General features: G+C 38.3%; 1 protein-coding gene across 50 annotated transcripts in view; it reads right to left on the bottom strand.

Annotated features, from left to right (window-relative positions):
- LOC110259338 (zinc finger protein 177) overlaps positions 1-11,322 on the bottom strand; it is a 31,136-nt gene that overhangs the window by 18,837 nt on the left and 977 nt on the right. For 17 of the 50 annotated variants that reach the window (XR_014837565.1, XM_021083765.2, XM_085012832.1 and 14 more), the window contains exons 2-3: positions 8,750-8,867; positions 5,426-5,558 (exon numbers count right to left, since the gene is read on the bottom strand). The exons of 10 other annotated variants lie outside the window; for them this stretch is intronic. Coding sequence is in view for 20 of the 40 variants with exons in the window: in XM_021083765.2 (XP_020939424.2) it covers positions 5,426-5,441 (16 nt within the window). In the remaining 20 variants the exon portion in view is untranslated. Of the gene's footprint in view, positions 1-409; positions 574-5,425; positions 5,559-8,749; positions 8,868-11,322 lie in introns of those variants that run through there. 23 more of the 50 variants (XM_085012846.1, XM_085012844.1, XM_085012833.1 and 20 more) reach the window with 5 other exon arrangements.

Below are 11,322 nucleotides of genomic sequence, written 5' to 3' on the forward strand. Positions count from 1 at the left end.
GGAAAAGGAGCACAAACATCACTTCTCACCCATTATGGATTCTTTTGTGGGGTCACTGTCCCTCCCTTCTTCTTAACCAGAATAAGCTCCCCATAAGTCAGTCTTTTTTTTTTTTTTTTTGGTTCAGATTCTATTTAAACAAGGACATCCTGCTATCAGAAACAAACAAGCAAACAAAGAGGGCATTCCCACTGTGGCACAATGGGTTAATGATCTGGTTTAACCCGCTGAGCCACAATGGGAACTACACATAGGTCTATTTACTTTTTCTTTTTTAGGGTCTCATCCACAGTATATGGAAGTTCCCAGGCTAGGGATGGAATCAGAGCTACAGCCATAGGCACAGCAATAAAGGATCCCAGCCAAGTCTGTGACCTATACTACAGCTCTGGCAACGTGGGATCCTTACCTCATTGAGCAGGCCAGGGACTGAACCGGTGTCCCCATGGATACTAGTTGGGTTCATTACCATTAGGCCATAAGGGGAACTCCAGTAGCTGGGATTTTGATTGGGTTGAATCTATTAGCCAAGTTGAAGAACTGACATCTTGACCATACTGATATTTCGTCTACCTGTGAATGTGAAGTATCTATTATTTAGTTCTTTGATCTTGCTCTTGTAGTTTTCCTCATACAGAACTCGTACATATTTTGTTGTGCTAATGCACATGGCATGTTTTTAATTTCAAATTCTATTTTTCCATTGCTGGTATATAGGAAAACAATTGATTATTGATTCATAGATGTGTGTGTTATCAAAACTTAAATTGTAAGCTTAGAGAGCATTTTTGCTGCCCCCACCACAGCTGAGCTTAAGCCTGGTGATGAGAAAGAGGAGGAAGAGGAGATAGTGGCTGGGAGCCAGTGGTGGAAAACTGTGGACATGCAGCCAGTCTAGAATACTGATGGTGAAGAGGATGTGTTTGGTGATTACAATAGATAGCTTTGTTGAAAACTCTTTTTTAAGCTCAAGTTGATGACCTGGAACAAAAGTATATGCAACTTGGAGTTTCTGCAGTGGCACTGTAGGTTAAGAATCCAACTGCAGCAGCTCCAGTGGCTTCATAGGTGGGTGCAGGTTCAGTCCCTGGCCAGGTACAGTGGGTTAAGGGACCTGGTGTTGCTACAGCTGAGGGGTAGGTAGGTTGCAGCTGTAGCTGAGATTCAGTCCTTGGCCCAGGAAATTCCATAGGCCATGGGTGCAGCCACTATATATATATTTCCTGAACATAGAAACATGCTACAGACCATGCCACTGATGATCTACGTTCAGAAAGCATTAAACACAACACACTCAATAGTACTACTAGAGGTGACTTTACTGAATTAAAAACAGATGAGCCTCATAAGGAATGATAGATGGAAATCAATATAATTGTTTTTACCAATTTAAAATGAATATTTCATTGATAATATTTGTTTCTATTTTACCTTAACAAATGCAAAAAAAAAAATAACAAAAGCTTCATTAGAAGTTCTTTTGTGGTGCAGTGATTTAAGGACCCAGTATTGTCACTGCAGTGGCTTGGGTCACTGCTGTGGCATGGGTTCAGTCCTGGGCCTGGGAGCTTCCACATGCCATGGGTGTGGCAAAAAAAAAAGAAGAAAAGAAAAGCTTTCTTAAAAGAGAATTAAAAATACCCCAAAAAAATGGATGAACAGGAAAAGAACCTGAATGGGCATGAAGATGTCTCTACTGAACCTGAAGCTGATCTTTATATGATGTACCTTCTTGACAAGTTTTATTCTTTGAAAATTTGCACAACTCTTCAGATGATTTGGGTGATGCATCCACTGAGAGGGACTGGAACTCATCCCCTCATGAGACTGTGAATGAGGAACTGCCCATTAACTGCATAGAGCAACCCCAGCAAATTGACAAATCCTCTTCTAAAAGTAGCACCAGTTCAGATGTGAATAAGAGAAAAAAAATCTTAAAGATCATCTAAAAAGGGCCATGACTGGAAATGCCAAGGCCCAAACACCAATACTTTCTAGGACTAAACAGCTTAAAAAGACTCTCCTATTTGAAGAAATTAATGTTGCTAAGAAAACAACTAAGTCATCATCAGATGACGTGGTCCTTTTTTGGCTGCCCCCATGGCATGTGAAATTTCCTGGGCCAGGGATCAAACCCACACCATAGCAGCAACCCAAGCCACAGCAGTGGCAATGCTGGAGCTACCAGGGAACTCCAACCAAATCCTTCTTGAAATATCTGTTTCTTGACTTTTTATTTCTGTTTTGTTTTGTTCTTTGTTTTTTGTTTTTTCCCCCTCTGATTGTCTGGTTGCTCCTCAGTTTTCTTAGCTAATACTTCCTTGGCTGTATTACTTTTACTTTGCTACCAAAACTTAGTTGTTGAAATTCCTTTGACTACTCATGTCTTGAGGGAAAGAAGTCAGTATTACTTCTGAAACTCCCAAGTTAGTATCTTATGGACCACATGAAAACATGGGTTTTCATCTCAGAGAGGAGACAGGTTGGAAAAGTAGAAGTCTAACAAATTCTGAATTGTGAGCTTTGCAGTTTAAGAGCTAAAGGTGTGTATTACCCCTTCAAGTGGATGTTAATTTTCTTCCCTCTGCTTTTCTTCAAGCACCTTATTGTTTGTTTAATCTGCATCTTCTGCCAGAATGAGTACGCTGAGGAGAGGGCTCTATCTCATTCATCTTTTTCTTGTGTAACTAGCACTGTGCCTTGTATGCTGGTAGGTTCTCAACTGCTGGGGTTTTGTCAGTTTAGGTAGAAATTCTGGCTGGGTCACTTAAACACAAGATTTGCACTCTGAGCCCAAGTTCCTGATCTGTTTAAAAGGGATAATAATAACATTTGTTTTACCAGTTATGTTCTGTGTCAAGGACATGCCAAATTAGACTTTAATAATAGCTGTCAGCAATTATGTAGATTGCTTCTAAGCACTTCAGTAAATAACAACTTTTAAAATCTGTTTTTATTTGTAAATCTGGCTTAATGACAAATTTAAAGCATAAATATGTGTGGTACTTTTCACTGAGCTAAGTAGTGTTTCTCAAAGTGCACTTCCTATACTGCAGCATTAGCATCACCTGGAAATCTATTGAAATGCACATTCTCAGGCTGCAACCCTAGACCTAGTATGAATCAAAACCTCTCAGGATGGGACCTGGCAATGTGCTTTAATAAGCCCTCCAAGTGATGCTGATGTGTGGAAAATTGTAGAGCCACTGGGCTAGAGAACTTCAACTTTATACTGTTGGTTTTGCCTTTTAATTATACAATTACATGCTTAACATGTTTATAGAAAGTTGGAGGCTAAGTTAATGTAATTTTTCAAGTGCATGAAGATAAAAGTTATTCTTAAATATTCATTATTTTTGTCATTTTATATTAAAACTCTGAGTTGGATAAAATGTGGCTATGGTCAAGTTGCATTTTCAAATAAATACCTATAGTCTGTCTGATAACTAATGAGTGATACTAATTTGAACTTTTGGTGGGGTTTTGTTTTGTTTTGTTGTCACAAAACAGCATGTGGAAGTCCCCAGGCAGGGATCAAACCTGTGATGCACTTGCAGCATGTGCCGTAGCTTTGGCAATGTGGGATACTTAGCCTGCTGCACCACAAGGGAACTTCCTAAAGTTTTTTTTTAATATTTAAATATTTAATTTATTTAAATATTTAAAAAAATTTTTGTTGAAGCATAGTCAATTTACAATATTATATTAGTTTTGGCTGTAGAGCACAGTGATTGAGGATTTTATTTTTTTGGCCGCCCCTTTAGCATGTGGAAGTTCCTGGGCTAGGGATCAAACCTGAGCCACAGCAGTGACCTGAGCCACTGCAGTGACAACACCAGATCTTTAACCCCCTGCACCAGAAGGAAATTCTGTGACTTGCTATTTTTATAGATTATACTCCATTTAAGTTATTACAAAATAATGGCTATGTTTCCCTGTCCTGTAAAATACTGAAATACTTTTAAAGTAAAAAATAAATAGTCATTTGCAAGTATTTCAGGCTACAAAGAATTACATCATTTAAAAAAAAAAAAAAAAAAAAAAAAAACACTTAGGAGTTCCCACTATGGTGCAGCAAGTTAAGGATCTGGCATTGTCTCTGCAGCAGCTAGGGTCACTGCTGAGTCGTGGATTTTGATCCCAACTGGGGAACTTCCATATTCTGCCAGAGCAGCCAAAACCAAACCAAAACAAAACAAAAAAAAAAATGAAAAACCCCTTAAATTGTACACTTAAAATATCTGCAGTTGATTGTATGGCAATTATACCTCAATAGACCCATTCATTAAAAGAAAAAAAAAAAAAAAGCCCAAAACCTCAACAATACTCAATAATAACTCAAACAAAAGATTCTAACAAGAAAAAAGACATTTGAACATACTATCATCAAAGATAAATAGATGACAAGCCTATGAAAAGATGGTCAACATTATTAGTCTTTAAAAAAAGTATGAATCCACCTTGGAAAAAACACACACACACACATAGAAAGGCAACTCATTTAAATAAAAATCCACTTGGTTTTCTTTGCCAGATTCAGTTTTCTTGTAGGCAGTTAAGTGAAAACTTGTATTCCAAAACTTTCCCAAATTCTTTACACTTTAGGTTTTATCTAAAAATCTTTTGTGATGTTTCCTGGTGGCACAGCAGGTTAAGGATCCAGTGTTGTCACTGCAGTGGCTCAAGTCACAGCTATGGCACAGGTTCAGCCCTTGGCTTGGGTGCTTCCACATGCCTTGGGCATGGCTCAAACAAAACAAAACAAAACAAACTTTTTGTAACATAGGTTTTTCATTTTAGGATTTTTATTTATTTATAAAAATATATAAAAGATATTTATTGAAGGCATTCTACTTGTTTTTGTTCTAATTGTTTATGTTCAAATAGAATCTCTCCAGTGTGACTTTCTACATGTACAATAATTTAACATAGCTTTTAACACATTCCGTACATTTATAATTTATAGCTCTTCTCCAATGTGAATCATATTTCCTAATGTCAAAGAACAGTTAAAGGCTTTCTTATATCCCTCACTGGTGGGATTTCTCATTATGTGTACTTTCATACTTTCTCAGAGAATAAAAACAAAACAGAAAAATCCTACATTTTTATATTTCTAAGATTTTCACACCTGTAAAATCACAGCTGAATATTAAGGTCTAAGGCAAAGCAAAAGTCTTCCACATCCCCTACAATAAGCTTACTTCCACTACTTTGTACAAGTTTAGTAAGTGTGAGAAATTTATTGCCTTTCCCACCTTCATTATAAGCATAAGCTTCTCTCAAATGTGAATTCATACACATTCAGAAAGGCATGAAGTATTATTAAAGGTTTTCCCATCTTCCTCATTGTGAGTTCTTAAATGTTGAATAAGATATTCAGGTAAAGATTTCCCACATTCCTTACATTTAGAAGGCTGCTTACCAGTGTGAGTTCTCATGTTTGCTGCAAGGTCTGATGAAATAGGGAAGGCTCTCCCATATTTTCTATATTAATATGGCTTCTCTCCAGTATGTGTTTCATTCTTTTTTCTTTTTCCTTCCTTTTAGGACTGCACCTGTGGCATATGGAAGTTTCTGAAGCTGAAGTAAGCCAGCCCACAGCCGCACCAATGCCAAATCCCACCCGCATCTTCAACCTATGCCACAGCTTACAGCAATGCTGGATCCTTAACCCAGTGAGCAAGGCCAGGGATCAAACCGCATCCTATGGATACCAGTCAGGTTCTTAACACACTGAGCCACAACAGGAACTCCAGTATGTTTCTTTTAAGTTGACAAAAGTATAAGGATTATCTAAAGGCTTTCCCACATTACACTCAAAATGTCTTTCTACACTATGAACTCTTAAATGTTGAGAAAGAAATGAGGGCCAAATAAAAGCTTCCCCCTTGCTTACAAAGTTTTACTCCAGGATGAGTTTGCATGTGACTTTTAAAGCAAGATGAACTACTAATGCTTTCCACACTCCTTATAATAAGGCTTTTCAACAGTGTGGTAATTAGCAAAGGCTTTTCCACATTACTTACATTCATAAGGATTTTCTCCAGTGTGAGTTCTATGTTTTATAAGACCTGAACAATCAGTGAAGGCTTCGTCACACTCATTACTCATATGGTTTTTCTGCACTCATATTACTCCTATGGTGAATTTGCATGTGAATATTTATAAGTTTTGAGAAACTCTTTGTTACACTCCTTACAAACAAACCGTGTTTCTCTCTATAATAAAATCTTCTATGTTTATCAAGGCCTGGGGAATAAGAAAAGGTTTTCTTCAAATTTCTTACATTACACAGGCATAAACCCACTGTGAGTTCTTAAATGTTGAATAACATGTGAAGACTGAGTGAAAAATCTTCCCATATCCTTTACATTCATAGGGTATTTCTCTCATGAGTTCACATAATACATAAGGCTTCTAGAATGAGAAAAAGTTTTTCCATGTTCTTTAAAAGTATATGTCTACTCTCCACCATGAATTCTTATACATCCCCTAAGGAGCAAGGATGAAGGTTAAGCTTTTCCCACAGAGCATTTATAAGGTTTTTCTTGGGTGTTAAGTTTTTTTTTGTGAACCAGATGTAAATTTTTGCTGAAGGCTTTTTCACACTGATTACACTCAGGTTTCTCTCAAGTATGGGTTTTCTTGTGCAGATTAAGAGTAGAGTTCTGGAGTTCCCGTCGTGGCGCAGTGGTTAACGAATCCGACTAGGAACCATGAGGTTGCGGGTTCGGTCCCTGCCCTTGCTCAGTGGGTTAACGATATGGCGTTGCCGTGCTGTGGCTCTGGCATAGGCCGGTGGCTGGTGGCTACAGCTCCGATTCGACCCCTAGCCTGGGAACCTCCATATGCCGCAGGAGCGGCCCAAGAAATAACAACAAAAAAAAAGACAAAAGACAAAAAAAAAAAAAAAAAAAAGAGTAGAGTTCTTTGTGAAGGCTTTTTCACACGGTTTACACTCACCATCTTTCTATCTAATGTAAGTTTTCTTATGAGTGTTAAGACAGGAATGTTCACTCAAGACTTCTTCACGGTGATTAAAATTGAACAATTTTTCTCTAACATAGTTTCTCATCTGTTGATGAAGAGATTAACGATAACTTGTCAAAGTTTTCAGCTTTCTTACTACATTCATAGATTTCCCCCTCTGTCTTAAATTGTTTTTCTCTATGAGAAACAAATCAATATGATTGAAGTTTTTCATTTTTTTCTCTTCTATTTTCATTGCAATGCATGGACTCCAGACCTGAGTGGTTTCAGGACTAATGAAGTTATCATTCTGGTAGAAAGTTTGTTGTTTTCTTTACTTTCACAGAGATTCTTATATAGAGTTCAGCTGATAATTCATCAAGATGAAATTATTTATTAAAAACTTCACTTGGGGAGTTCCCGTCGTGGCGCAGTGGTTAACGAATCCGACTAGGAACCATGAGGTTGCGGGTTCGGTCCCTGCCCTTGCTCAGTGGGTTAACGATCCGGCGTTGCCGTGAGCTGTGGTGTAGGTTGCAGACGCGGCTCGGATCCTGCGTTGCTGTGGCTCTGGTGTAGGCCGGTGGCTACAGCTCCGATTCAACCCCTAGCCTGGGAACCTCCATATGCCGCAGGAGCGGCCCAAGAAATAGTAACAACAACAACAAAAAGACCAAAAGACAAAAAAAAAAAAAAACTTCACTTGGGAGTTCCTGTCATGGTTCAGTGGAAACAAATCTGACTAGCATCCATGAGGACTCAGGTTCAATCCCTGGCCTTGCTCAGTGGGTTAAGGATCAGGCATTGCCGTGAGCTGTGGGGTAGGCCACAGACATGGCTTGCATCCCACGTTGCCATGGCTGTGGTATAGGTTGGCAGCTACAGCTCCAATTCGACCCCTAGCCTGGGAACCTCCATATGCCGCTGAGGCAACCCTAAAAAGAAAAAAAGAAAAAAAAAAAAAAAACTTCATCTGAATTACATATATAGGAATACTAGCTGAGTGAACTCTGTGTGAAAAAATACATTGTGAGGAGTGTTTAAAGTGATTGCCAAATTCATGATGTTCAGAGACTATGAAAAACAGGTGAGTGACACTTGCCTCAAATTCTGTCAAGGTCATTGTGCTGCTTTTCTATTTTATGGAATTGCTAATCTTCCACTAGTGTGGAAGGCAAGGAATTATAAATTGTGAATCTTTCCATTTCCACCACATTGGGTTTTTTCCCATCTAAAATATTCTGTTCAGGTGCTAACATTTTGGTATTAAGATAAATCTCCCGATCTGAAATAAGATTTTTAAAAAATTATTTTCTTAGAGAAATAAATGATGAAAAGTTGTTAAGAATGAAGGCCAATGTGTATTTACATTCAAATGTTGACTTAAAATATATTTTAAAACAAAAAGGAAATGAAAATATAGGTATTAGGGAGTTTGGCTGGACTAAGAAAGTTAGGTGTGATAAAGTGCTGTGGTGAAATTGGTAGGTGATTTACCAAGATAAGAGTGTATTAAATGTTGAGACTGACAGTGAACAGAAAGCAGCTAACCAGGAACTCAATGTTGAAAGGAAACGGATAAATAGCTTAATGCAAATGCAAAATTTAAAGAAAAAGTGGGACAGATCTTACTGCCATGCCTCCGAAGGGAAGTTTCAGAAGGTGAATGAAAAGTTAAAGAGAAAGGGAGGTTTGAAGTACCCAAGGAACCTCAGAAACTAAGTGGCTTTGGCATTTTGAGGGGGAAAAAAAAAATCTTCAAAAGTTTCTTATTTACCATTTCCAAATGGACTATAGCTCTCATGGACTACCGATATTTCTCATAAAGAACCACATCTGTCTTTTTCCTCACTTGGAAAACTCTTCACTTTCTTCATGTATCCTCTCTGTTCCACCTGCAAGAACAGACCAGATCTGTAGAGCTGATGGCCTGCTATCAGAAAAAGCTGCCCGATGTAAAAAGAACATGCAAGGGATGATAAATACCCCTAAGTAAGGGTCAAGACTGACTTCAGGGATACCAAACTGTCAGGTAAAACTTGGGAACAAAATGCTCATGACAACTTTATCACACCAGTAAACTTTTTTTTTTTTTGGTGGGGGGTTGCTTTTTAGGCCGGCACCCATGGCTTATGGAGGCTCCAGGCTAAGGGTTGAATCGGAGCTGTAGCCGCTGGCCTACACCACAGCCATAGCAACACCAAAGCCAAGCCATGTCTTTGACCTACACCAAAGCTCACAGCAACACTATCCTTAACCCACTGAGTAAGGCCAGGAATCAAACCTGCATCCTCATGGATACTAGTCAGATTTGTTTCCATTGAGCCATGACGGGAACTCCCAAACCAATCAACTTTCAAATGAAACTAAAATGCAAACACACACTCTCTCTGTCTCTCTGTGTATCTCTCTCAATCTTTCCCCTAAGACCAGGGTCAAGCTTATGTAAACATTTTTAAAGTTATAAGCCTTTTATCCAAGAAAAAATAAAGCCAGTGCAATGAACAGATCTTCATTTTCAAGGGAAGTTGTTTGACTGTAAATTCTGTGACCACAAAGGTCACTGGATCCTAAAACATCACAAATATCCTGGGTACCCATTGTGTTCTAGAAACAGTAGAAGATCGTATGATTATCAACATAGTTATTATTACTGTCATTCAATATTAGAGGTGACTTATGTTCAAACAAGCAAAGTGGCTGGCACAAGACCACCAGTTTGGAAGTAGTGGACCTGAGTATGAATGCAGGTTACTCTATCTCAAAGCCCAAACTCCTGAGCTTATTGTTATTCTCCAAAATGACTGGACAATGATCATGAAATGGTGTGTAGGAAATGATTAAATTAGCAATCTGGGTTTCTCAAATCCTCACTTTCCTGAAAGAGGCCTGAATTTGGAACTCACACTCGACTAGGTTTGTGAGAAATGACTTCTGATCCTATGGAATATCCCATCTGGTGAGTGTTCTTGTATGCTGGATGCCTTGAGCCACACAGTACCAGTCTGACCAGACAGTTATGCCAATATTGTGATTTGTGGTGAACATGTTTTTCCATGCCCTGAGAGTCTGAATGCAGGCTGAAGGCTGAATGGCTGAAAGTCAGTCATGCAGGTGCTGCAAGTCTATATGACTGGCCCCCAGTTAAAACTTCAACACCAAAGCTCAGGTGCTACAATGGAATGTTTGTGGCCCCCACCTCCATTCATATATTGAAACCTAATCCCTGGGAGTTCTCTCTGTGGCATCAGGTTAAAGATCTGGTGTTGCAGCTGTGGGTCAGATTCCATCCTTAGCCTGGGAACTTCCAAATGCTGCAAGTGAGGAAGGAAGCAAGGAGGGAAGTAAGAAAGCCAATCCTTTATGTGATGGTAAGGTATTCAGAGGTGGGGCCTTTGAAAGTTGATCAGTCATGTCAACAAAGAAAACACATGGATAACAAAATGACCAAATTTTTTTTAGAGCTGCAAACGTTCTTAAATTTCTATTTTATTTTATTCTATTTTGCTTTTCTTAGGGCCACACCTGTGGTATACGGAGGTTCCCAGTCTAGGGGTGAAATCGGAGGTACAGCTGCTGGCCTACACCACAGCCACACCAGATCCGAGCCTCGTCTTCGACCTACACCACAGCTCACTGCAACTTGGGATCCTCTAACCCACTGAGTGGGGCCAGGGACCAAATCTGCTTCCTCATGGATAACAGTCCAGGTTGTTTCTGCTGAGCCACAGTGGGAACTCCTTAATTTTATTTACTTTTAATTACTTTAAGTTTAGAAATAAAATTGTTCAGTTACTAAAAAAACTTTTCAGTATGGAGCAATCTGGGTTTGCAAATCTACGGTTTCAACAGTAAATTTTATGAAAGCTAAATACAGATCAAGAATTTCCAACAAAAATTTAGCATCCACATTGAGATGTGCCTAAGTGTAAAATACACAGCAGATTCCATCAATTTAGTACAAAAGAAATGTAAAATTTATCATTAATAATTTTATATTAACTACATTAGTCATTAATTTTATTAACAGTTTTATATTGATAACAGCTAAATTGGGTTAAATAAGATCTATTATAAAAATATCTTTGACTACTAAAATTATTTAAAATTACATCTGTACTTCACATTATATTTTTATTAGACAGTACTGCTCTAGACTCAACATCCACTTTATGAGATAGGGAAGTTAATTAAAAGCATGGGAAAACCATATCATATCAGAATGCCAACATTTAACAGTATAACTTAACTGGAATTTGCAGTAACCAAAATGAAATTTTTAATACAGGCAAATAAATGTATTTTAGGTAAAAGAGATCTAAAACCAAAATGCATCTTACACATCTTCTT

Source organism: Sus scrofa, chromosome 2, assembly GCF_054392235.1.
Source record: "Sus scrofa isolate SSC_HxYL_T2T_F1_AM1 chromosome 2, Sscrofa_HxYL_maternal_Yorkshire_Landrace_v2.0, whole genome shotgun sequence".
NCBI lineage: Eukaryota > Metazoa > Chordata > Mammalia > Artiodactyla > Suidae > Sus > Sus scrofa.